Source organism: Podarcis liolepis, assembly GCF_965112155.1.
Source record: "Podarcis liolepis genome assembly, chromosome: 10".
NCBI lineage: Eukaryota > Metazoa > Chordata > Lepidosauria > Squamata > Lacertidae > Podarcis > Podarcis liolepis.
The window spans coordinates 23,054,090-23,081,165 of NC_139562.1; the positions used below are offsets into that span (position 1 = coordinate 23,054,090).

At 43.4% G+C, this 27,076-nt stretch overlaps 1 protein-coding gene across 1 annotated transcript; it reads left to right on the plus strand.

Annotated features, from left to right (window-relative positions):
* The first annotated feature begins 3,144 nt into the window (after window positions 1-3,144).
* LOC310687421 (cystine/glutamate transporter-like) lies at window positions 3,145-25,800 on the plus strand. Its single transcript, XM_083462476.1, has 13 exons — window positions 3,145-3,208; window positions 9,669-9,971; window positions 14,453-14,579; window positions 15,049-15,164; window positions 15,325-15,450; window positions 15,918-16,017; window positions 16,106-16,150; window positions 16,964-17,087; window positions 18,303-18,406; window positions 18,695-18,791; window positions 19,505-19,654; window positions 21,968-22,142; window positions 23,503-25,800. Exons 2-13 carry the CDS (start codon window positions 9,776-9,778, stop codon window positions 23,565-23,567), a joined length of 1,425 nt encoding a protein of 474 aa, XP_083318602.1. The 5' UTR covers window positions 3,145-3,208; window positions 9,669-9,775; the 3' UTR covers window positions 23,568-25,800.
* The last annotated feature ends 1,276 nt before the right edge of the window (window positions 25,801-27,076 follow it).

The window sequence follows — 27,076 nt, forward strand, 5'->3', positions numbered from 1 at the left end:
AAAAGAGCTCAACAACTCCCCCCCCCCCCGGAAAAGGGAGTGCTGAGTGGATCTTTGCTAAAGACAGCTCTGCCACTGACCTAAGCAAAGATATCAAAGCGGTGCGCCTTACATGAGCTATTCCTCACAAATAAAAGCATGCACAGTGAGAGAAAAGAACATTGCTGTAGATGCGGTCCTAAGAAGTAAAAGCGACCGGTACTAAGAGCCATAATCATTGCAGAGCCAGACAGAGCTGAGGAGAGCAATCAAATGGGCATTCATTTGACAAGCAACTGACTTTCAGCCCAGCCACTACCAAAGCCAGGGCTGGAGAGCCTCCCGCCTGTGGGCCATATTTAGCCTGCCAAGACTCTCCATTTTGCCTCCCAAATGGAACCTCAGCATGTGCCATTCACAATAGCTGACCTTTGGTGACGAATGATTACAGCCCCCATACTGATCTGGTCTTCAGTTTTCTAGGTATTTTCTTCAGAAAATTAAAGAGATTGTTGTTTTCTCTTGAGAAGAGATTGAGGCGGGGGGGGGGGAGTTAAGCCATTGTAGCAAGGCGACAGCGGAGGGAAATGGTAGGTGCTAGAAGGGAATTATTCTAGACCCACGTAGCTGGCAACGTTGCTGCATGTTGCTAACTAATTTCATGGCTCTTTGCCTCAATTTCATCACCTATCAATCAAACGAGAAAATAGTATTTATCTATCCTTCACAAAGCTCCGTTCGTTAATGTTTGTGAAGTTCTCTGAAGGATGAATGCTCCGCAGTGCAGGGCAGAAAAGCGATAGCTTTCTTGGAAAGAACGGGGACAAAGAACTTCATTAGTTTAAAAAACGAAGTGTGAGGGGGAAAACTGGTGTTTTGGTTGTAACCTGGTGGTGTCAGGTAAGTGGAGGTGTTTTCAGTCTTCCTTTCTTTGGGGTTTCTCTTCCTGTTGCTGTGAATAATACGGCATGGACGCAGTTAGAGACAGTGTAACAGTGCATAGTTAAACTATGGAACTCATTTCCTCAGGAGGAAGCAATAGCCATGAACTTGGGTGAGACAAAGTCAGGAAGGATGAGGCTGCCAATGGCTATTAGCCATGATGGCTGTGCTCTACTTCTGAATAATAATAATAATAATAATAATAATAATAATAATAATAATAATTTATTATTTATACCCTGCCCATCTGGCTGGGTTTCCCCAGCCACTCTGGGCAGCTTCCAACAAAATATTAAAATACTGTAGTCTGTTAAACATTAAAAGCTTCAGTAAACAGGGCTGCCTTCAGATGGCTTCTAAAAGTCTGGTAATTGTTTTTCTCTTTGACATCTGGTGGGAGGGCGTTCCACAGGGTGGGTGCCACTACCGAGAAGGCCCTCTGCCTGGTTCCCTGTAACTTCACTTCTCGCTGTGAGGGAACCACCAGAAGGCCTTCGGTGCTGGACCTCAGTGTCCAGGCAGAATGATGGGGGTGGAGACGCTCCTTCAGATATACAGGACTGAGGCCGTTTAGGGCTTTAAAGGTCAGCACCAACACTTTGAATTGTGCTCAGAAACGTACTGGGATACTGAATACCAGTTGCTGGAAACCACAGGAGGGGAAGCTCCCTGGTTTCCCACAGGCATCTGGTGGGCCATTGTGAAAACAGGCTGCTGGACTAGATGAGATGTGGGCCTGATCTGGCAGGCTTTTCTTATTTTCCTGTGTTCCCAAGAACATGGCAATCGGAGATAGACTGCCTCTGAATATGGAGGCTGTATTTAGCTGTCACAGTTTAACCACCTTTTATAGAGCTTTCCTTTGTAAATTTCGTCAGTTCTCTCTAAAAAAAGGAAGGTTATTTATGCGAATGGACATCACCCCTCTGGTAGGCATATGAATTCCTTGTGGCAAGCGTGTTATTTGAAGTAGGATGTCCTTTTAAAAAACCACAATTGTTATAGAAACTGCTTTTAATAAGAAACTGAATAAATGAAAGGACTTTGCAAACAACCTTTCACCCCCTTGGGAATGGAAATGCATCTTTGCACATTGTACTCCATGCTCAGCGTGCCTAAATTTGCCTTATCCACAAAGCAAAAACGCATCAGTGCTACTTCTGCTGGTTTAAGGTTTTCTGATTTGAGGCCATGCCTTTGGTGAAGAGAAATGGCAGCAAGCTGATCAAAGCTGGGCATCGCATAACAACAGTCAGGGAGGTGCTAAAATAAATAAAAAGCAGTGATAATAATTGTTACATAACTTTTCAGAGGGTCACAAAAGAAAATGTGTTCTCTCAACCATAATCTGTGCTTACGGCTTTATATAAAAAATGAATAGAATGAATAGCAGCTGAGCTGAGAGACCAACAACAGAAAGGCACCCAGTGGTGATCTCTTCAGAGGAGGAGTTTTGCTCTGAGGGAGAATTAAGGGACTGAGCCAAGTGAGTTAGTGCCTCTGCGCTGGATGTTACTCATAGACAGCTACCTTGGAGCTGGGTCTGCAACAATATGTGAGTGGTTTAAAATATCTCTGAGATTACTGAATAAATTACCTTCAGGTCCAAAGCAGTTAAGGGGAGCCACTATGCTGGAGTTGATAGAGAGCTGGAAAGAGGCCAGGGCTAGGGTTGCCAACTTTTCCTCACTGGCTCCTGCTCCTCCACCTTTAATTTACCGCACAATAAATGTTTATATTCATACCACGAAGAGCTCCACATGCTGATTTCTGAAAATCAAGCTGCTGTAAAAAACAACAACAACAACAGAACAGGTTTGACAACATGCATTTAATTGCCTTATTATTAAATTTGGAATTTGGGGGGAAAAGCTGAGGAGCAAACTACTTTTTCCCCTCCTGGTCAGTTGGCAATCCTAGCCAGGAAAGTCATTCATCAGCACACATTTTCACAAGCGATGTTACAAATGTACACTTGTAATTAAGCCTCTCTGTACTCAGTAGAGTTTTTACTTTTGAGTAAACATGCATGAAATCAGAATGTGTGGAATTTTGCTTCAAATACATCCTCTCAAAACATTGTGAATGCTGTATAGGAAGCTGATGAGTTTTTTGGTGTGTGTTTTTAAGAAACATTGTTTTTAGTCAATATAAATTTCTCATTTGCTTTACAGATGTGGAAAAAGCAAAAACTGTTGAACTGTTATTTGTGAAGACTTCATGCAGGGTAAGCAAGAAATCAAGTGAATGAAATACAGTATTTAAAACAAAGCAAGGGCAAGACAAAGTAAGTCAAGTTATTATCCGTTATCAAGTTTAATAATAATAATAATAATAATAATAATAATAATAATAAATGACAATATATTTAAATGGTGACTTGTCCCTTCGTTTGAGGAGTCTCATGTAATAATGGCACCAAATATTATGGTCGATCATTATTTCAGTATTTCCACATCTTTCACAATCCAAGAATGAGTTAATAGGACAAACATTAAAAATGAGCGCAAGTGCTTATCTATGCTGAAATCGGGACAAGAAATTTTATTTATTTACTCATTTATTGAAGTTGTATACCGCCCTATACCCGTAGGTCTCAGGGCAGTTCACAGAACAAAATCAAATTGTAAAACCACAAAGTATATAATCAAAATAAAAACAACAACCCAATAACATCCCCGCCCCCCGGTAAAGAAATGCACTTTAAAGGGAAAGGTAGACAGCTGGTGAAGTGTGCAGAGCTTGCATGTCTAGATGACAGGGTGAAAATGAAGACTGCAAAATACTCATTGTTTGCAAATGCTTTACAAACTTGGCCTTGAAGGTGGCTGGCAGGGAGCTCACATGACTTCCTTTAGAGTAACTCCACACCCAGCAATTGCTTTCATACAGACAGCATGCTTGCACCAAAGATTCATTGCTGCCACACTTGTGTTTTCCGCAACAAACACCCCCATTGTGAACGGCAGATACGTGACCTGTGTGCTCACCCCTGGGAGCTCAGGGGGATCACAGCTCCCCAAAATAGCCACAGAGGGATGTTTTAGGGGCTGCCTTTGTGGAGTCCAGGGAAGCATGGGCGTAGCTAGGGGGGACAATCCTGCCCATGCAGGATTCACCAGAGCTGAAATGGTTAAAGGGACAAGAATTTCTGGGAAAGCTGTTGCCTGCTCAAACTTTGGAACCCTGCAGGGGGACGCTTTGCTTTATTTTTGTTTTCTCCGATCCAGCTAAGAAAACAGTTTGTGCGATGAGGCAAAGTCTCTCGTTTTGACCCCGGGACTTGTCCTAGCGAGTGAAAAGAACTCGCTCCCCACCCTCACCAGGTCACCAACAAAGAGGAAGGTCATGAGGTTCATCAGGGAATGGCGCAGCTCTTCTGGAGCATCTGGAACATCTGCTCATAGCTTATTGAAGAAGCGACGGTGCTAAGCTAGCAGAATGCCCAAGTTTTGCAGGCTTCCGCAAACTGCAAGGAGTGACTGTCAGATATTTGGAGTATGAAGGCCAGGAGCTTGGGATTCCACAGTACCTTGAGTTAGGCTGCTTTCTTCCTAGAAAGAGGGAGCAGGTTGCTACAGTGCAGAGCTTTAGTAACCTCTTTGAGCCTTCTGGCTCCAGAATGCTGGTAGAAACCCTGTATGGCAAAGGGTAGCCAATGTGGGGCCCTCTAGATGTTGTTGGACTAGAACTCACATCATGCCTGACCACTGGTCATGTGTTGGCTGGAATGGATGGGGGGTTGGGTTCAACCACATCTGGAAAGCGCCATTTTGGTTACTCTTGCTGTAGGGAGACTGATGGTGTGGGCAAAATATTCTCATTGCAACCCCTCTCCCCAAGGAGAGTTGGGGCATAGCAGTGTATCTCCTTGATCATTTTGGATGCCCTTTTCTGAACCTTTTCCAACTCCTTTTTGAAGCGAGGCGACCAGAGCTCTACACAATATTCCAAATGCATGCAAGGCAGATGCTCTACCACTGAGTTATGGCCTTTCTTCTGTACTTATATGAGGGATCCCAGTGGCCACTCCCTTTTCTAGACCTCCCAGTATGTTTCCTGAGAAGCTTTCTTTGTCTTTAAGGAACACTTGTCCACCATTAATTATAATCTGAAGTGAGGAACTCCAGATAATCTTCAAGGTAACCCCAAACATAGAAACCACTGCACTATCCAGCTAGTCACAGAACTGTAGAGTTGGCAGGGACCACAAGGATCATCTAGTCGAACCCGCTGCAAATGCAGAAATCTTTTTGCCCAACGTGGGACTCGAACGCCCAACCCTGAGATCTCATGCTCTACCAACTGAGCTGCTCAATTATTGTTAGTGCGTCTGTTCTCAGCTACTCTTACTGTTCAACAGCTCTGGAATCTGACTTATCCGTAGGGCCTAAAGCTCTTGCATTCCTCACTTGCTTTTCTCGGAGGCCTTTTTTTATTTCCCTCCGGTTCCTCGCTAAGTTTAAAGAAGGGTCAACTGCAACTTAGTGTTCTGCCTACCGGTATTTTCACCAACAGGCATTTGGGGGTCTAAATGAGAAGATATTTTCAGTATCATTCCATGGGACCAATCCTGCTTCATCAACACATTATTATGGGGCTCCTTTAACTTTGGGGTAAGTTTCTTCTCATATTTATGCACGGTTGCCCATGGGTGCTGTGAGGGGCTCAAGCCATACTATGTCTTTTGCACTGGGACATAGATATTTTCCTCTTCTTTTTCCTCTCCCGTTAAAAACAACAACAAAGAACTTTCTCAAAGCTTTTCACAGCCAGCTGGGTCTGCTGCAAAGCACAGAGCTGGTAAGATTCCAGCCACCTGCCATCTTGATTTGTGGAGGCCCAATCCAGATACAGTGGAGAGCCAAAGTCCCTCACCCCTGTCCCTCTGAAAGCCACCTAAAATTCACATAAAGCACACTATGTAAACTTTATGTAATTTGTGTCACAGGCCTATGCCCTGAGTGTTTTAAGTACATACCATTGCTCCTGGCTGTTGCCATGTTTGGCAAGTGTTTGACACAAATAGTAGATGTTTGTGAGGTGTCAACGAACCATTAGAAGCCTCTTTTGTATGGCTGACAGATATCAGATCACAATATCTGTGGAATGGGCACTTTTACAGAGGGCTTTTTTCCCCAGCCAGAACTCACTGGAACTCTGTTCTGGCACCTCTCAGGTGGGCGCCATTGCCATTATAAGAAAACAAGGGAGGGGGCCATGGTGAGTTCCCTCACCTCTTTTTCTAGAAAAATAGCACAAGTGCCACATAACATTCATTCAGCACTTGTGAGAAATTGACGTTTCAGTGCAGCACTACCAAATCTCTGGAACTCCCTGCCTATTGATATCAGGCAGACGGCTTTGTTGTACTGCCTTTTGATGCCTGCCAAAACCTGTTTGGTCTCGGCAAGCCTACCCAGACCTGTATTTTTATTGCAGATATCTGTTTTTGAAGCTGTTAACAGCAGTTTCCTTTCCTGAAGGCCCCTCCTCACCTGGAGCTGGCACTGCCTGTGACTGTGTGTGTATTTAATGGCTCTGTTCACAGAGGTCAAAACTGACATATTTTCAGTTCCATTTATGTCAGTGACCTAGAGTTCTATCAAATTCTGCCTTTTTGCTTATGCTTCAGACTTCTGCTTGGGCAATGGAACGTCTCCTCCTTCTCCCCTACAACTCCCTCCCCCACTCTCAAAATGTGCTCCAGGGGGCTGGGGGTCCCTTTGGATCAGGTTTGGGGGGTCAGGGTAGGGGGAGTCCCATTGCATGAGCTGATCACCCTTTGCGCAGTGTTGGATATAACTTCTAGTAAAGCCTGTGCTTAATCTTTCCCATTGCATACCCTCCAACATTTCTCCAATGAAAATAGGGGTGCCCTATTCAATAATAATATAATTGTAATTATATGCCCTTCATCTGACAGGGTTGCCCAAGCCACTGTAAGTGGCTGTCTTTAGATGTCTTCTAAAGGTTGTATAGTTACTTATCTTCTTGGCTCGGGGGTCGCATAACTCTATACCCTCCAATATTTCTCTGATGAAGATAGGGACATCCTAAGGAAAAGTGGGACATTCCAGGATCAAATCAGAAACCAGGACAGCTTCTGTAAATCTGGGACTGTCCCTGGAAAATAGGGACATTTGGAGGGTCTGCCATTAACATAAATTGCATTTTGGCTGGATTGTGGCGACAACTTCTTCTTCTTCCTCCTCCTCCTCCTCCTCCTCTTCTTCTTCTTCTTCTTCTTCTTCTTCTTCTTCTTCTTCTTCTTCTTCTTCTTCTTCTTCTTCTTCGTCTTCTTTTTCTTCTTCTTCCTCCTCCTCCTCCTCTTCTTCTTCTTCTTCTTCTTCTTCTTCTTCTTCTTCTTCTTCTTCTTCTGTTTGAGTATGATACACTCTCTGTTTCTGTCCCATCCACTCTCAGGATCCACTGCATAAAGATGGATACCACCCCCTTTTTTTGTTCTGTAAAATGCTCAGAAACAGGACTGATGTGTCATGTAAGATTTCTTCATAACATATCTTTTTTGCCAGTTAAAATTCCATCTGACTCTTCAACAAAAAGGGCAATTTCGTAGAACGAAAGAGATCTGAGTCAACAGTCAACACATTGTAGGAAACAAAAACGAGCTTTGTAAATATTTCCTTTATTCCAAACACATGCAGAGTGCAGCTGTGAGGATTAACATACTTGCACTTTAATCTGTTATGTAGAGCAACTCAGCTTCAAAGCCAAGATGCTTTACCTTCCCAGTGGACTGTGCTGTGACTAGAGGAGAGGTAACATTTCCCCCTAAGACACAAGGCTGTTTTGCACAACATGGTACGATTCCTTAGCATTCATACAGTCTTGCTGAACCATAGTTCCGCTTACTGTGTTGTGCGACCCAAGAAAACTCTTTGGATTACTTCCGGGTTTCCAAACGTTTCTGGATGAGTGATGTTGAGACTAACCAGGACTGGTTCGAGTCATTTTGCTTCCTGGGCCAAAGGGCAAGATCCACAGATTGAGGAGCACACAGGGTAGGCTGGGAGTACCCCTCTGCCAAGATCTACACAAGCCTGGGGCTGATGTGGTTCTTCCAATGACGGAATTAGAGTCAACAACAAAGCTCAACAACTTTCTTTTTAAAAGTACTTTTTGTGTCTGGATTTTTACTTCTTGGGATATGGCGACCCTACATCAGAGCCCATACAGAACTGGAGTCAGAAGGCTCTTCCTCTTGGCTCAGGGAACCAAGTGCCTTCCTCCTATTATGAGTATGATTAGACTAATGTTCATGAAAATACAGTGGTGCCTTGCAAGACGAAAAGAATCCGTTCTGTGATTCTCTTCGTCTAGTGGTTTTTTCGTCTTGCGAAGCAAGCCCATTGACGGATTAGCGGATTAGCGCTATTAGCGGCTTTTAGCGGTTTATTGGCTTATTGGATCAGCTGATAAGCGGCTTAGCGGCTTAGAAAAAGGGGGGAAAGGGAAAAAAACCCGCAGGAACTCGCAAGACATTTTCGTCTTGCGAAGCAAGCCCATAGGAGATTCGTTTTGCGAAGCACCTCCAAAACGGAAAACTCTTTCGTCTAGCGAGTTTTCCGTCTTGCGAGGCATTTGTCTTGCCGGGCACCACTGTAGCAATAAGTGTTGAGGGGTTACAGGTATCAATTATTATTTTCTACCTCCAGGGGGTTGGACTAGATGACCCCTGGGTTCCCTCCCAACTCTACAATGCCATGATTATTTCATTTTGTTTTATTGCTGCAACAGTTGCAAGCATTAGGAAACACAGTGGTCCTAAGCCAGCACAGAGCTGATTTCTATGGGCTTCAGTGTGCTGGACTGTGTCTCCAGAATGGCACTCATCAATTTATTGACTACAGCTATCATGCCTAATCTTACAAGTTACTTCATTATAAATGAAGGGGAGCAGAAAATCAACCTTTTTAAAAAAAAAGATAAATGGGCTTCCTTTATTACTTTCCGGAGTTCTATATAGAGAGAGACTGAAAGAGGAAGCAATACTTCTTATTAACTGTGACATCCATTCAGCTTTGATGAATGGATGTATTGGCTGCGTCCTTTCCTATTCATAGTGGTACATAATGAGAATGAATTACTGGCTGATAATTTGATGTATAAATATTGCATTTAAATGTGTTAATGTCTTGGGTTGGTGTGGTTTTTTTAAAAATATTGGCACGCACACAAGATGTGAGCTGTAACATTTTAACCAACAATAAGCTAGAAACAAATACTTTACGTGTGCAATGGTCCCCCAGCCACCTGGTGCTTGGGTAGTTTATAAAGCACCATAAAAATGTTTGCGGTGCTTAATGTGCAGTAATTTTAAAAGCATATGCATGTGCTTAAACACATGTTTAAAGGGAAATGGGGCAGGGCGGAGAAGGAACACTAATGTTTAAAACACCCGGAGGATACAATTTGTTTCCAGGTGAGGAAGAAAGAGGGATAATTGGAGGGGAAGGGCTAGGACAGTCCCACGCCTGAGAGCCCGGAGAGCTGTTGCTAGTTAATGTAGACAATACTGAGCTAGGGAGGCTCATCAGCCACTCATTTTTAGAACTGGGTTGGTGAAAGGGTTAAGCATCCTCCGTGGCAGATAATCCCCCTGAAAGTGGTGCTCTGCTCCCACATTAATACAAATATAGGTTTGAGAGCTGTGTGCTTGCTTCATAACATCCTGTCCCAACTTCTAAGGGTCTCTTTGGAAACACTCTTCTTTCTTTTTAAAGATAGGCTGATTTGAGGGATCAGGAAGAACCTCTACGGTGATTCAAGTCACACCTCCGCCCCACAAACCTTTGACACCTGAAGGCTCTTCCAGAGGACCGCACAGGCCATGGGGGAATCGAAGAAGAACGAGGAGGCTGTCTTTCTGAGGAAGAAGATCACCCTCTTGAGAGCTTTCTCACTCCTCATAGGGAGCATGGTAGGCAGTGGAATATTCATCTCTCCCCAAGGGGTGCTGAAGAACTCCGGCAACGTGGGCCTCTCCTTAGTCGTCTGGTTTGCCTGTGGGATCCTCTCTATGTTTGGTGCGTGGTGAGTTTCTTTCCTCTCTTTTTCAGCTCTCGGAGGATGAGAAATCCTATGGGGACCGTGTTTCACCCCATCACTTAACAAATTGGTACCACTGTATATATAAAAAAGAATTTCTGTTATAGAAAATAAAGGAGCAAAAGAAAGAGAGAAAGTTGAAAAATATAATAAAAAGATATAATATAGTACGTTATATATAATCAGTAACATTTCCATACATTATTATACAGTAGAACCTTGGTTCCCGAACTTAATCTGTTCCTGGGGTCTGTTTGATTCCCGAAACAGTTTGGGAACCAAGGCACGGCTTGTGATTGGCTGCAGCAACTTCCTGCAGCCAATCAGAATCCATACCAGGTGTTCGGTTTCCAAAGAACGTTTGAAAACTGGAACAATTACTTGCGGTTTTCATTTGTATGGGAGCCAGAATGTTCCGCTCCCAAGGCCAAGGTTCCACTGTATATGTAATATAAATAATAATATTGTCATAATACATATATGCAGTATAAACTCTTTCCAAATGTCAATATTATTGTCCAAACAAGGTCTGCATCTATAAGCAATTCGTTCATATGTTGCGAGTGTTGTCTTGTCACCAGCCCATCAATTAAAGGGGACCATATCTTTATTCTTCCAGTTCAGTGTTTCCCAAACTGGGGTCTCCAACTGTTTTGAACTACAACTCCCATCATCCCTAGCTAGCAAGAACAGTGGTCAGGGATGATGGGAGCTGTAGTCCAAAAACAGTCCAGAGTCCCAAGTTTGGGAAGCTCTGTTCCAGTTCATCAGTACCAGTCTCTTGCCCAAAGAATCCACTTTTGTTGCCCAATTGCATCCTGACTCGTGGTTAAAGGAGGAGAGATAATAACATAAGAAGCTGCCTCATACTGAGTGAGACCACTAGTCCATCCAGTTCAGTATTGTCCACACTGACTGGCAGCAGCTCTCTGGGAATTCAGGCAGGGGTCTCTCCCAACCCTACCTGGAGCTGCCTGGGACTGAACCTGGGACCTTCTGTTGGCAAGGCAATTGCTCTGCCCCTGAGCTGTGCCCTTTTCTGTACACACTCCAACCCTGCCATATCTGTTTTCTGAGATGTACTTGGGCACCTGATGCAACTGAGCAGCCCCTGGTCCCGTGACACCTCCATTGCACCTGTGATGCTGCGAGCCTTTGTTTCTGCCTTGAACTTGGAGCAGACGCTCCCAAAGCCACATGGGGTTAATGTGTAACTAATCCGAATTAGGATCTTATCAGAAGAACCCTGTGAAAGAGGCACCCCACCCCCATTGCATGATGAAACTGGGAAGGCCATTTCAAAGCCCTTGACCCATAAGATTCCCAAACAGCAGCCTTCCTAACAGGCTCTTGTATCTCAGGCTCCTAACATCCTGGATAGCTCAGTCGGTAGAGCATGAGGCTCTTTGTCTCAGGGTTGTGGGTTTGAGCCCCAGGTTGGGCAAAAGATCCCTGCATTGCAGGGGGTTAGACTAGAGGAGCCTTGTAGGCCGTTCCAACTCTACAGTTCTAAGAATCTTATGTATTTCAGCGTAACTCTCCCACCTGGGAAGTCTAAGAGGGGCATGTGCCCTCTCCACCTGCAAGTCCCAGAACCCATGTGATACTTACACAGAAAGGGGGAGGAAACTGTGATTCTCCAGCTATTGCCCAACAACAACTCCCATCAGCTCTGGACCTTTGGCCATGCTGGCTGGGCTGAGAGGAGATTTAGTCCCACAACAGCTGGAGGGCCATGGGTCCCCCATTCCTGCTACAGAGCAATGTCGTTTCTGTGGGGTCTTTTAATTACATAACCACACCAGTCAGCTCAAATGTCCCTAGTATCTGCCGCCTTAGCTGAAGATGCCAAGGACTGAAGATAGGACCTCTGTCTTCAGAATGTGTGCCTGTGTACATACCATACATTTAAAGCATATTTAAATCACATGGCTCCCCCCCCCCCCCGAATCATGGGAACTTTCGTTCTGTGAGGGGATAAACAACAGTTCCGAGGATTTCTGTGGGGGGAGGGGATTGATGTGCTTTGAATGTGCTTTAAATACAGTGGTACCTCGGGTTAAGTACTTAATTCATTCCGGAGGTCTGTTCTTAACCTGAAACTGTTCTTAACCTGAAGCACCACTTTAGCTAATAGGGTCTCCTGCTGCTGACCGCCGCTGCACGATTTCTGTTCTCATCCTGAAGCAAAGTTCTTAAACAGAGGTACTATTTCTGGGTTAGCAGAGTATGTAACCTGAAGCGTATGTAACCCGAGGTACCACTGTATATGATTTGTACACAGCCGTGGCCCCTCTCATAGCTGTCAACTTTTCCCTTTTCTTGTGAGGAATCCTATTCAGAATAAGGGAATTTCCCTTTAAAAAAGGGAAACATTGACAGCTATGGTCCCTCTTCTGCAAAAGGGGATATAAACGGCCTCAGTCCTGTATACCTGAAGGAGTGTCTCCACCCCCATCACCCAGCCCAGACACTGAGGTCCAGCACCAAGGGCCTTCTGGTGGTTCCCTTGCTGCAAGAAGTGAGGTTACAGGCACAGGGCCTTCTCAGTAGTGGCGCCTGCCCTTTGGAACGCACTCCCATCAGATGTCAGCTAGTCATGCTGGTGTTTTGCAAAAAGAAACAAAGAAACAAACAAAAACAAAAAACACTCTACCCAGTGGCTTTTTAGCAGCACTTTTTCACCAAAGAGAACTGAGAGTAAACCATGAGAGCCAAAATGGAGCCCGCCTCCCATCTGCCCCACAAGAAATTGGAAGCGAAGGCTACAATCATATACTTAATTTCCAGGGTCTCAATGGGGCTTACTTTTCAATAGACATGTATAGAATTACCCTGTAAAAAACCCCAAAAACAATCAACTTTCAATGGAAGTGTTCTCCAATGATAAATACAGGGGGTTGTGATTCTATCTGAATGGCCTCAAAACATGAGTTTGCCAGCTGAAGTTTAGGATAAAAATAACCCAGGCTAAAATCTAAGAAAGCTGTTTTTTGACCATATGGTTCCATTGTGGGTGCACATATGGAGTCATCATGGATTTTTCACAGCCTCCAGGTTCAAGTTCAGGTTGTCAATATGGATCATTCCTAATGTCATAATTTCCATGGGCGGGTGAAATGGTTGCACAAACACTTCATGCAGATATGGGTCATTCTGGTTTCCCTAGTTTCAGTAGCTCTCTGACACTCTGAAGGCTGCAATCCTTAGCAGATGTACTAGGGAGGAAAAATGCCAAAGAGTCTTGTGGCACCTTGAAGATGAACAGGTTTTTATGATTGCCTTTGCCAACTAATAATAATAATTGTATTATTACGGTCAAAGACCAGTTCAAAAATGTATGAGGAATGACTCTTCACCACTGCAGTAATTAGGGATGACTAGGGAGCAAGGTCCTTTGAACTCAACAGAACGTACGTCTGAATAAAAAGGGTTTAGGGGCACTTGAAGTGAAACCTCAGAATGACAGCTCTCTCTGTGCATCTTCTACTGATACACAGAGACAGTGGTGGGAACATAGAAAGCGGTCTTAAACTGTGTGAGACCATTGGCCCACCTCGGGGCTGGATTAAGCATTCAGCAAAATAAGTCTGTGCTTAGGGCATCAAGGGAAGGGCTCACCACAGAAATCTTCCATTTGCTGGATTTTTAACATTAACGGTCACAAATGAAGCAGGGACTTGAACCCTTGTTTAAAGTCTAGTGCCTTATCCACTACAGAAGGCTTTGCAATCTGGGTGACTCTAAGTGAGGGTTTTCATGAGGGTCCTATTTTTCTCTGTCATGGACACAACATCACAGGATACCAATAGCCCATCAATGCGTGAAGTGAAGGAAAACTCTTTAGGATGGTTTGCTCAATATACCTTTATAAAAAAAACCGAAGCCTTTTTGCTGGGGATAATTGGAGAGGAAATCAAAAAGGAAGATCAAACACTTTTTCAGTACGCGACAGTGGCTGCCAGAACACTAATAGCGCAGAATTGGAAGACACCAAAAATCCCAACTATAAATGAGTGGCAATCCAAACTATTTGATTATTTAGAATTGGCAAAAATGACACAGAAAATAAGAAATCAAAAAGACACAAAGTTTAATAATGATTGGAATAAATTTATGGCATACATGGAAACAGAGGTAAAAAATCTAAAAATTACAGTAGGTGCGATATAACACTTGTGATGCAAAGAATGGTCTGAGGAGAAGAAACTGCAGATAGAAGAACTTTATAACACATTCTGATACCGAGATGAAGGGAAGTCAGTTAGTGTTATATGTTTTGTAGTTAATGTAGTTAATTTGTTGTTGTCCTATGTTAATTTTTTATGTATTCTTTTTAGTGTGAATGTGTTATGTATGTCTTTTTTGTTTGGTTTAATGTATGAAAATCAATAAATAATTTTATTTTATTTTTAAAAGGATGGTTTGCTTACACTCTTTCCTACCTGAACACTTCCAGGTGCTCTGTGTTATGCTGAACTTGGCACCCGGATCACAAAGTCTGGAGCCCATTACATCTATATCTTGGAGACCCTGGGCCCTCTGCCAGGGTTCTTGTTCCTATGGGCAGAATACTTTGCTATAAGGTAAGCTTTTCCATCTGCAACCTGCTATAAACTTAAAGGTGAGGTCGGAATGCTTCGAACCATGTGGCGCAGTTGTGTATATAATCTATGCCTTTAAATGTCAGTGAGAGAAACTGCATGTAAGAAGCAGATATTAAAGGCAGTCCAGGCAAATGGCCGTCTAATATTTCTGGGTGAATGGCAGCTGTTCATAAATAACTGAAGTTTGTGTCCTGCCTTTCTCTGAGTTGTGTCAGCTTGGCCCATCAGGAATAGCAGCCCAGATGAACTAGGCCAGGGGCAGATAACTCTTTTCAGCCCTAGAGACATATTCCCTCCTGAGCGATTTCCAGGGGACACAGAAAACAGTTTAAATAAGCCAACTGCCCAGTTCCCTTGAGTTTGCAGGAATGTGGCATCTTTGCATGGAAAAAATAAGAGTTTTCTTGAGCTCTTGTCACAGAATGCATAAGCCAGTTTTCCCTTCCAGGCCAGCCAACAGTGCAGTTGTGGCACTGGCATTTGGACGCTACATCCTGGACCCCTTTTTCGCACCCTGTGGCGCTCCACTTCTGGCTGTGAAACTTGTTGCTCTTCTTGGCTACTGTAAGTACGAAGCAGGAACTGTGCCCCATTTATTTCCTTGGGATGCGATTCAGTCAAATCAATGGGAGTCTTATTATTAATTTCATATTCTGAATTCATCAGCTGAACTAGATAGTCCCAGCGTGCAGATCAAATGCCTTTTTTACCCTCTCCAATCCAGACATTGTCCTAATCCTGAACTCTTGGAGTGTCAGCTGGAGTGCCAGGCTTCTGACCTTCTTGTCCATCGTCAAGTTGGTAGCTCTCACTCTCATCATCGTCCCAGGAATGATACTTTTAGCTCAAGGTAATGCAGTATTCTCATTGTTATTAGCTATAAAACATCACCACCATCAAAATGCAAGGACTTGCCTCCAGAAAATATTATCACCTCCATATATTCTGGCCTGAGGGCTGCCTCCCCCCACACTTGAGTGACAACAGTGGTCAGAGTCTGACGTTGGGTGGGTGGGTATAAGAAACGGGGCCTTTCCATTTGTGGCACCTGCTTTGCAGAATGTCATCCCTAAGGAAGTCTGCTAAGAGCTCAGGCAGAATGTTTCCTGCACCCTATTACATTCTAACTGATCTTTTAAAGTGGAAATTGCATGGGTTGAACGTGGAGACTTTTCTGCATCCAAAGTATATGCTCTACTCCTGAACCATATCTCAAAGATGTATATGGTAAAACGAAGCCTGTTTACATGCTCATCTATCTTAGGAACGTGGCTATGTTTATCATACTTTGCTTTCTAACTGTATGGTTTTCTTTAGGCCATACAGAAAATTTCCAGGATGCTTTCAATGCTCAGACCCTCGCTTTGGACAAGCTTCCTTTGGCTTTTTATGCAGGGATGTTTGCCTATTCAGGATGGTATGCATAAACGACATACATTTTTAAGACAGTCACTTATAAACTGTCAGGGCCACTGAAGTCTGTTCCATTCCCTCCCACAATGCAGGTTTCAAACTAGTTTTGTGCGAGAAGAACTAGTGAAGCCAGAGCGGTGAGTCAAAAGACCAGTTAAAAAAGATCTGCATTTGACCCTGCTTAATGTTTTTCTGTGCCTAGGACTTGCTGATCGTATGGTCGGCGGTTCGAATCCCCGCGGTGGGGTGAGCTCCCATCGTTCGGTCCCAGCTCCTGCCCACCTAGCACTTTGAAAGCACCCCTAAGTGCAAGTAGATAAATAGGGACCGCTTTCTAGCGGGAAGGTAACGGCATTTCCGTGCGCTGCGCTGGTGCTGGCTCACCAGAGCAGCTTCGTCACGCTGGCCACGTGACCCGGAAGTGTCTGCGGACAGCGCTGGCTCCCAGCCTCTTAAGCAAGATGGGCGCGCAACACCAGAGTCAGTCACGACTGGCCCGTACGGGCAGGGGTACCTTTGAAGAAGAAGAAGAGTTTGGATTTGATATCCCGCCTTTCACTCCCCTTCAGGAGTCTCAAAGCGGCTAACAATCTCCTTTCCCTTCCTCCCCCACAACAAACACTCTGTGAGGTGAGTGGGGCTGAGAGACTTCAAAGAAGTGTGACTGGCCCAAGGTCACCCAGCAGCTGCATGTGGAGGAGCGGAGACGCGAACCCGGTTCCCCAGATTACGAGACTACCGCTCTTAACCACTACACCACACTGGCTCTTTACCTTTACCTTTAATGTTTTTCTGAAGCTGTTTTGAATAGGGATGGATTATTCCATAGGCTAACAAGGCACAGGCTTCATATATATATAATAAAATAACAATACAATGAAATTTTGCATTTACATGGGAACAGTTGTACTGACGATCCTTTTCTCTCCCCCTCCCCATTTTGTTTGTAGAAATATCCCTCTGGCAGTGATTGTGTCTGTGATCACTGTGATTGTGGGTTATATGCTTACTAATGTTTCCTATTACACGGTACTGACAGCAGCAGATGTTCTGGCCTCCCAGGCAGTAGCTGTGGTGAGTCGAAAGCCAATGTTGTAGTTAATATCAGATTAATTCCCCTTCTTCCCCAAGAGGGTTCAGTTTTCAGTAGATGGAGGGGAGAGGACTGGAATGTAAGACAGTGGCAATTAAATTCAGCCTCTGCAGAATGAGGAGCAGTTTGGTCATCGAGATGTCTCAGAAGAGCAAACCACTGTATGTGTGCCACCCCAGTCTCTGAGCAGTGTGAGATTCCGGGGGTTCCCGGGTTCAGTTTCCTTGGAATGAGGGTCAGCAGAGACCGTGGTGTCTTTATGATAGAGAGTTTATTTACACATATAGACAACCTGAGACTATGATGGAGCAGCTCACAGCATTAACAGCCCAACATACAAACAGGCATTATTTTAGGGGGGATTGCTTTGAAGAAATGTATATATTAGGCAAAACTGCGAGGAACACATCTATTAGGAGAAATTTGCATTAAAATGCTGGTGAATTTCCAGGAGGACTTCTATATATATCTATAAAAGAATTCTCAAAGGAATGTGTAAATGTGGAGAGCTGAATAAGAGACTGAAAATTTGAGAAACTGGAATGGACCGATTCACCCATCCCCAGTTCAGTCCTTCATAAGCTGGGAGAAGGGAATCTGTGGCCCTTCAGATGTTGTTGGACTTCAGCTCCCAGCAGCCTTGCCTATTGGTGGTGCTGATGCAAGGCCCCTCACAGATCTACAGTTCCCTGAGAGATTTAAGAGTCAACCCCTCTTCCCAGGGAGCTCTGGGAATTGTAGCTCTGTGAATGGAATTAGGGTCTCCTAACAACTTTCATTGCCCTTTACAAACTACAGTTTCCAGGACTCTTTGGGGGAAGCCATGACTATTTAAAGTGGCATGGTGATGCTTTAAATGTATGTCTCCAGCTGCTTTGGGACTACAGTTTCCATCCTCCTTGACCACTGGTATGATGGGAGCTGGAGTACAAAAGCTGCTGGAGACCCAAGTTTGGGAAAACCATAGTGCTGTTAGGGCCTTGTAATAATGTCTCTAAGCCTTTTGTAAAATGAATAAGACAAGAGAAAATCAGGGATTTGGGAGGCATGGAGAACAACAAGTAAATATGAAATCAGAATGAAACAGAGCTCTGTAGCATATCACGCCTGCTTTCACTGAAGGCCACTCAGTGGTTTTCCTTCACCAGTAATTATAAACCTCACATTTCTGAACACAAACATGCCTTTTCTTCCAGAGCTTTGCACACAAAGCTTGTCGGAGTGTTATCTCAATGGTGCCTATCTTGGTTTCCTTGTCTTGCTTTGGGACGATGAATGGGGGAATCTTTACATTTTCAAGGTCAGTGTCCTCTTTTTTTAATCTTGTTGAAGGATGAACTACATGCTACATATCAGGGCTGGGGGATATGTGACCCTCCAGCTGGTGCTGGACTATAGCTCCCATCCCCCCATACCATTTGCTGTTCTGGCTGGGGCTGATGGGCGTTGTAGTCCAATAACATCTGGAGGGCCAAAGCATGAAACTGAGGAAGAGAACCCCAGCACTGAGCATCTCTACTAGAGGTTCCCTACCTATGCAGACTAATTCATTGCATTCTTTCACTGCTTATTTATTTTCTCCTTCTAGGACCTTGTTTGTGGCTTCACGAGAAGGGCAATGGCCTCCCCTCTTCTCCATGATCCATATTCAAAGACATACACCCCTACCAGCAGTCATGTTGATGGTAAGAATATGGGTTGACTCCATCCTAGACATTCTTAGAGTAGACCCACTGAAATGTTTAAATAAAAAAAAATCCTTCCAGTAGCACCTTAAAGACCAACTAAGTTAGTTCTTGGTATGAGCTTTCGTGTGCATGCACACTTCTTCGGATACACACTTCTTCAGATAATATTCTTCAGATATTCTTCAGTATCTGAAGAAGTGTGCATGCACACGAAAGCTCATACCAAGAACTAACTTAGTTGGTCTTTAAGGTGCTACTGGAAGGATTTTTTTTTATTTTGACTATGGCAGACCAACACGGCTACCTATCTGTAACTGAAATGTTTAAGATACCCATGAGTAATTTAAGGACTGTCAGTCTCAATGGGCCTACTCTAAAAGGCTGTGTACACATTACTGGCTTAAAATGCAGCTAGGTCATTCTTTTTCTCAATTAAGATTGAAGCTGGTTTTCAGGGGCAGGGTGCAGTATTTCCTAAGAAACTACAGGATATGGATTCTGGCTAACGTTTTGTGCACACTGCTTCCCACACCAGGAGTGGAAGCGCACTGGGTGCACAGAAAATGGGAGTGTGTACACAAACTTGCAGTCCAGCAATATCTGAAAGGCCACAAGTTCCCCATCCCTGTTCTAGGTTTTCAGCTACGTCTGTGTGTTCAGTCTGAGATGGTGGTTTACTAAATCTATTTCACCTCCTTCTCACCCCTCAGTTTCCTTTGGTCACAGCCATGATCTGTGTGGGAGATATTTACCACCTACTGAACTTCTTCAGCTTCTCCCGCTGGCTCTTCATAGGATTAGCCACCCTTGGGCTGATAGTTCACCGCTGCCGTCATCCTGAGATAACAAGCCCATTCAAGGTAAGGGTTTGGCTGGCCTGTTTTCTCCCATGATTCTCCCTCTGTTGCTCTTTATTATAGACCAGGTATGTACTTAGACCCATCTCTCTGTGCTAATAAGTAAGAGTAAATAGTTAAGAGCTGGAGCTGTGAGCCAAGTGATCCCTGGTTCAGATTCCACCTCAGAGTACACCCAACAAATATCACACCCATCAACAACTGATCAGAAACAGTGTTAAGTGGTTAAAAAGAAATAGGTGACCTATGTTCAGCCCCCCAACTCAGACATTTTAAAAGGCAATTCATATAGTGCTCCATATTTCAAAGAAACCTCTGAGCAGTTTAGAGCATCATACGGCATCTCTGAGCTGTTTACAGCATCTTGTGATCTCAAGCCAGGCACACTCCCTCTCAGAAGAGAAGAAGAAGAGTTTGGATTTGATATCCCGCCTTTCACTCCCTTTAAGGAGTCTCAAAGCGGCTAACATTCTCCTTTCCCTTCCTCCCCCACAACAAACACTCTGTGAGGTGAGTGGGGCTGAGAGACTTCAAAGAAGTGTGACTGGCCCAAGGTCACCCAGCAGCTGCATGTGGAGGAGCGGGGAAGCGAACCCGGTTCCCCAGATTACGAGACTACTGCTCTTAACCACTACACCACACTGGCTCTCAGCCTGACTGGGTGTTGTTGTGAGGATAAAATGGGTGGGGGGCGCAGAATAGGGATTGAAGGATCTGTCAATTTTGCATCTCTCAGTTTCTCATTTATCCATTATTAAATTTAGTTTTCTGTGTTCTGTAGTAATTTGCATTTAAAAAAAAAAAAACCTCATGAAAATTCTAAGCATTTTGGGGCAATTTTCTCCTAAGAAGCCCATTTTTCGGTGCACTTTTGCCTAATGTACACACTGTTGCAAGCTATTTCACATAATATAATGGATTTTTGTATGTCATTTCCCCCCAATGTCTTCATTTAATGCGCACACTCCCCCAGTATGTCCATTTTTGTACACATTGTTCGGAGAAAGTGTGAATTTGAGAGATTCTGCTTTAAATGCATACCGAACTGAATTTCTCCTCGGCCCCTAGGGAGGAGAGCTATGTATGCTGCCCTGTCTTCCTCGAAGGAAGGGTGGTGGGACACAAATAAACAACAAACATGAATTGCTTGTTTGCTTAGAGAAGAAATATTCGCCCTACTTCCAAGGTGTCCCAGGGTGGATTTTCATTATCAATCTTTGGGTGGCCAGATGCGAAAAGAGGACTCCTGTACCTTTAATAGCTGTATAGAAAAAGAAATGTCAGCAGGTGTCGCTTGCAAGAGAATCTACACCAGCTGAAGTTCCATCTTCTACGTCCCTATTAAAGGTGCAAGAGCCCAGGATTCCTTTTTTCACCCGGCTACCTTATTTTCCATATTCAGGAATAACATACTCTTGGTATGTCTTCATAGCCACTACCAATAATAATAATAATAATAATAATAATAATAATAATAATAATAAATTTTATTTATATCCCGCCCTCCCCAGCCGAAGCCGGGCTCAGGGCGGCTAACAACAATAAAACAGTACAAAAGTACAGCATAAACAACATTCTAAAATCATTCATTATAAAATTAATTAATTCAAGCCACTGGCAACCATTGGGCCAAAAGCCCCAAAGCACTTCGGAAATGCAAGGTAATGCTTTGCTGTTTTTTTAGCCGCTCACAAAACTTGGAAGGAAAAAAACACCAAGAAGAAACCATACAAAATGAATTCGAGAAGACCAGTGCTTATAATATGTACATCTACTGCCGCCTTGTGGACATAAGCCAGAACCCTTATTTCCACACCTTTTAAAGCAAAAGAATGCTTGCATGTCTCATTCATATGGAGCTTCTCTTCTCAAGACTTGGGTGCACATGCAGCTCCTGTGCCCATCTGGAAATAATAATAATCCTTATGCAGATTATTATTAGGATGCATGGCAGAGGAGAGGAATTTTAAGCTTAAACTCCCAATTACCTTGTTTTCCTCTCAAGGATGTCCCTGTAGAACTCAGGACTTGGACCACACAGTGTGAGGGAAAGCTCTCAGTCAGTGTGTTAGATTTCCCCCCACTCACCCAAAGAAACATTTTAATTAGAGTTCTAACAATTACATTCAGTCCTTTGTCATGGGTCAAAGGCCTTTTATTTGCCTTGCAAATACCTCCAGGTATGTGCGTCTTTCTCTAGGAGCTTTCATTTTCCTCCAGTCCTCCTTTTGCTTCTCAAATGTTTTGAAACCTGCAAACTTCCTCAGCCCACTTGTAAAAGTAACTCCACTTTTGGAACTCTTTTTTCCTATCCAGGTTCCTCTCTTCGTTCCTGTTTCCTTTACAATCATTTGCCTTTTCACTGTGGCGATGTCTTTCTACTCGGACCCAATCAATATCAGCATTGGCTGTGCCATGGTTTTAAGCGGGTTTCCCGTTTACTATTTGTTCATCAACAGGTCAATGCCAAAGTGTTGCAGCACCACATTCTGTGAGTAGAAACTGCTGGGTAATTTCAGTGGCGTAGCATGGGTTGTCAGCACCTGGGGCAAGGCAAGTAATTTGCGCCCCCTAACCTGTGGATTTGCGCCCCTAACACGTGGATTTGCGCCCCCTAACCCTAACCCCCAGGTGTTGCACCCGGTGCAGCCGGCCCCCCCTGCACCCCCCATGCTACGCCACTGGGTAATTTTGAATGATCATATTCAGTACGGTATTCTTTAAAGATTGCTGCATAGCCAGAGCTTGATCTGGCTGTCGAGGGCTGTATTCCCTCAGGAATGAGGGAGAGATTTATTATTGATTGGTTATCGATGCTTCTTGATTGTGTGTATTGGGGGGGGGGACCCGCAAAGCAGCATACAGAAAAGAATAAAATATGAAACGATCAGTAAAAACAGTTACAGACAGATATTTATAACATTCAAAAATAATTAAAAACAACGATAAGCTAAAAGCAGATTAAAAGACACATCAACATTCTATAGCTGGGTCTTGTCTAAACAAAAAATGTCATTCGGCAGGGAGTTCCAGTGTGTGGGTACTGACACACTGAAATATGTGTCCTTACAAATGCGAAACGAGTATTATGGAGTACCCCTAACAGCTCCAGTTGTGTTTCCAATCCTTATTGTGGAATGGAAAAACCCAATACTTTAAAAAAATGCCAGTGGGGAAGGCATGGCTGCCGTGGTGTGTTTAATTTGCAGCTTCATTAATTATATTTTTGAGCTTTTTCAAGTTACCTAAGAAAATGCTCTGCTTTTTGAAGGGTTTTTTGTGTTTGTTTTTACAATGAAATCAATATTTTGAGTTCCTTTGATCAAAGGGGAATTGCAAGAAGCCCAAAGGGAAATGTTACTTGGGAAGGAAAACCAAGAGGAGCACCCTGTACAAGCAACTGAGATTCAAGCTACAAGCCTTATGGCAACTTTGAGAGAGGGAGAAATGGAATTGCAAACTTACCGTCCAATATTATGGGGGCATTTCCAAGTAGCCCTGTTTTGAGCAATCACATAATTATATTAATAATGATGCTAAGCATCCATAAAGTACTTCTGAGAGTTTAACATGCTTACATGTATTATGTCTTTGTAATCCTTACAATAACTTCTTAAGATAAGTCGGTATTAATATCCACGTGTTGCAGATAGGAGGCTGAGGAAGGGATTCAAATCTGTCCATATTTAATTTGTGCCATTTTTGCTTCTTCTTTTTTTATAACCCTAATTCCATGCCATTCTGTTTCCACATTAATTTTTCCAATTTTGGAAGAAACATAATTCGTACTTTAGGAACACCAGAACATGAAAGACTTTTGCCCTTATACATCTAACCCCTTACTATTACAGATTCTCTTACGCTGAAGCTTCAGATCCTCTTGAAGGTGGTGCAACAAGAAATCAGGACTTACTGAGAAGCATAACGAGAGCTGGAGGGGTGAACCAGAAGCCTGAACTTCAAAGCTCTGGTTTTGCGGTGACTTCTCCTAGCTTATATTTAACGCCATCCTCACAACTCGGAGCGTGCCTGCATTGGAGCATCTTCTGCTTCCAGTTTGGTGTTTTCATACCAGATGGAGTGTTCCTGAAAAATCAAAGGCACAGGAAACCCTGTGCAGATGAGTCACACCTTTGACTGTGCAAGCAACAGCCCATGTGCATCCTGATATTGCCCTCATCTGCCATGCAGATGGGCACGAGAGCATCCGGTCCTTGAAGAAAGACTCCTAGAGATGTGTCTGTCTGAATGCATACGCAATCCCTAAATGCTGGCTGTGTAGAGGCAATAGCTATTTGTAGATGTTGAAGTGGTACTGCAGAGCTCTTAGTCATCAAGGTACACAGGCTCATTTTTTAAAAAGTTTGATTTGAGCAGTGTACCTTGGCCAATGATACTTTTTGACGTACTCCAAGATGGACTCTAAAAAACTGAAATAAGCCTTGCTGAAAAAGACGTGTGTGTGACTATAATGGGCATCTTTAGAATGGTAAAGAAGCCCTCCCCAAATCTGAAACTTCTGATTTTGGGATACACACACACACACACACACACACACACTCACACATGTTATTACTGTTATTATTAGTAGTGTGTAAAAGGACAGACACATATAATTCTAAATGATCATATTGCCTGTTGCAAAGTGGGAGGGAGGAAATTTCCTTTTTGTGAAATTGACTAAACCAGATGCAGCTTTCAAGCAGCCAATTTCACACCTCTTTTGAAGTTCATAGTACTGGTAGAATTAAGCATATGGATATGATTATATTCTCACAGGTGATGCTTACTGCCTTCAGTTATCCTTGCTAATGCTTGATCAGGTCTAGTGCCATCGCACCAGTTAGGGGGCTTTACCCCCCATTGATCCTGAGAAATAATAATCATTTGTGTATGGTGCATGGCTTTGCAAGATGGACTGAGAGAACTAGTAACGGTAACATTAGTTTTGCAACACAGAATGCAACTTGAGAGGGTCACAAACCAAAACCCTGGATTCAGCAGCTGCAAGCATGAAAAATCAAAATCATATCAAATATAACACAGTCTGTACATGGATCCATGTAAAAGAGTGGGGGGCGCGCTAAATAATGTATTTTTCAATTCATGTGATGCCATATACACCTATTTTATTGTCTTTAACATCCTCATCTCTTCTGCAACAATCCTGCCCAAAATTTGCTCCTCTTTATGCTTGCTATCAGCCATGGAAGGAAAGCCTGCATTGGCACCAATGGGAGCTTTCTTTCTTTCTTTCTTTCTTTCTTTCTTTCTTTCTTTCTTTCTTTCTTTCATTCATATATATACTTGGAGTTGAGAGTGGATTTCATGCTCTTTATTCTGCTCATAGTGGTGAGGAGGAAAAATGGAAGTTCCCCCAGAATGTCTGCTTTATAGACATTATTTACACAATGGGCCCCACGTAATTAGCTAATTCCGGGATTCACCTGTAGGCCAATCAGGTTGCAGATTCACTTCCACCTGAAGCTGGATTGGGTGGCTTCTGTGGACCAATCAGACTGCTGCATTCTGGACCCTATTGTTCTAGAACCAATCAGACTGCTGCATTCTGAATCCTATTGTTCTAGGACCAATCAGACTTCTGCCTTTTGAATCCTATTCAACTCAGTACATAACCCTTCCTTCCTTCCTTCCTTCCTTCCTTCCTTCCTTCCTTCCTTCCTTCCTTCCTTCCTTCAGAACTTTTGAAGCAGATTTGAGGGTGCCCCAGGGTGCGGTTAGCTTGTGGGAGGAAAAGGAAGATGCAATCCCATAGCACTAGTGGAGGCCTTTTCTGTTTGTGCACTGGATAAAGCCCAGGTCACTTCCAGATGTCCTTTTCATTGGGCATTTTATCCTTATTTGTTTGCACAAAGTTTGCAGGGAGATCAGTCAGCATTGGTTATTTATTGCACATTCATTCTGATTTGTGTGTGGGGAGGTTAGACGACATTGAATCAAGCAAATCAAGGGAAGTAATAGTGCCACTGTATTCTGCTCTAGTCAGACCTCACCTGGAGTACTGTGTCCAGTTCTGGGCACCACAGTTCAAGAAGGACACTGACAAACTGGAACGTGTCCAGAGGAGGGCAACCAAAATGGTCAAAGGCTGGAAACGATGCCTTATGAGGAACGGCTAAGGGAGCTGGGCATGTTTAGCCTGGAGAAGAGGAGGTTAAGGGGTGATATGATAGCCATGTTCAAATATATAAAAGTATGTCACATGGAGGAGGGAGAAAGGTTGTTTTCTGCTGCTCCAGAGAAGCGGACATGGAGCAATGGATCCAAACTACAAGAAAGAAGATCCCACCTAAACATTAGGAAGAACTTCCTGACAGTAAGAGCTGTTCGACAGTGGAATTTGCTGCCAAGGAGTGTGGTGGAGTCTCCTTCTTTGAAGGTCTTTAAGCAGAGGCTTGACAACCATATGTCAGGAGTGCTCTGATGGTGTTTCCTGCCTGGCAGGGGGTTGGACTCGATGGCCCTTGTGGTCTATTCCAACTCTATGATTCTATGATTCTATGAAATGTTATCCCTAGTGCATTTCCCCATCACATTCCTTATTGCAAAAAGTCTGATTTTGGGTGGGTTGGGGAGTGAGTTTGATGCCCAAGAGCACCAAATAAGTTCTAACTGTGCAACCTGAATTAGCTGGTAATGATGGAATCCCACCTGAAAAATGTTTCATACATATATGAAAATCTGACTGAGAGTGTTCCCAATGTGTATGATTGGCTGGTTTGAATGATTTAGCATCATGTAGCCAAATAGACAAGCAACTTTGAACTACTTTCTTATTTGTGGTTTTCTAAACTGTGTCTAGCAAGCTTCTTTCTATCAGCACTGAAGGCCTTAGCAGATAGTGATTATGTAAACACTGACTGTACAGTCGTCGTTGAGATATAACATTTTGTATAAAATGGTAGACAATCACAGGAAATGTTGAACTTCCCATTTTAGTTTGCTTAAAGATGTGAAATGTTTTCTATGTTTTTGAGGGTAAAATTCCAACCTCATCCAAGTTCACAATGGAAACTTTCATATTAAAGTGTCATTAGGTCCAAAATCTAAGCAGCATTTCTAAGCTTTTTATACACTCAGTGAACATCTAATTAAATGGTTTGAAATAAAGCACAGTTTTCAGAAGTTTGTACACTATCACTGTCATCCAAACACACATACTTTTCTTGTGAAAGTTCAGGGCGGTGTGGGGAAGGGTTCTGCAAATATTTGATGTCGTTCTGATTAGACTGGAGAAACCTAACTATAGGCTAATAATGTGACATCATTAGCAAATAATCATAATCATAATCATAATTTATTTATACCAGCCCATCTGGCTGGGTTTCCCCAGCCACTCTGGGTGGCTCCCAATTGAATATTAAAAACACAATACCGCATTGAACATTAAAAACTTCCCTAAAC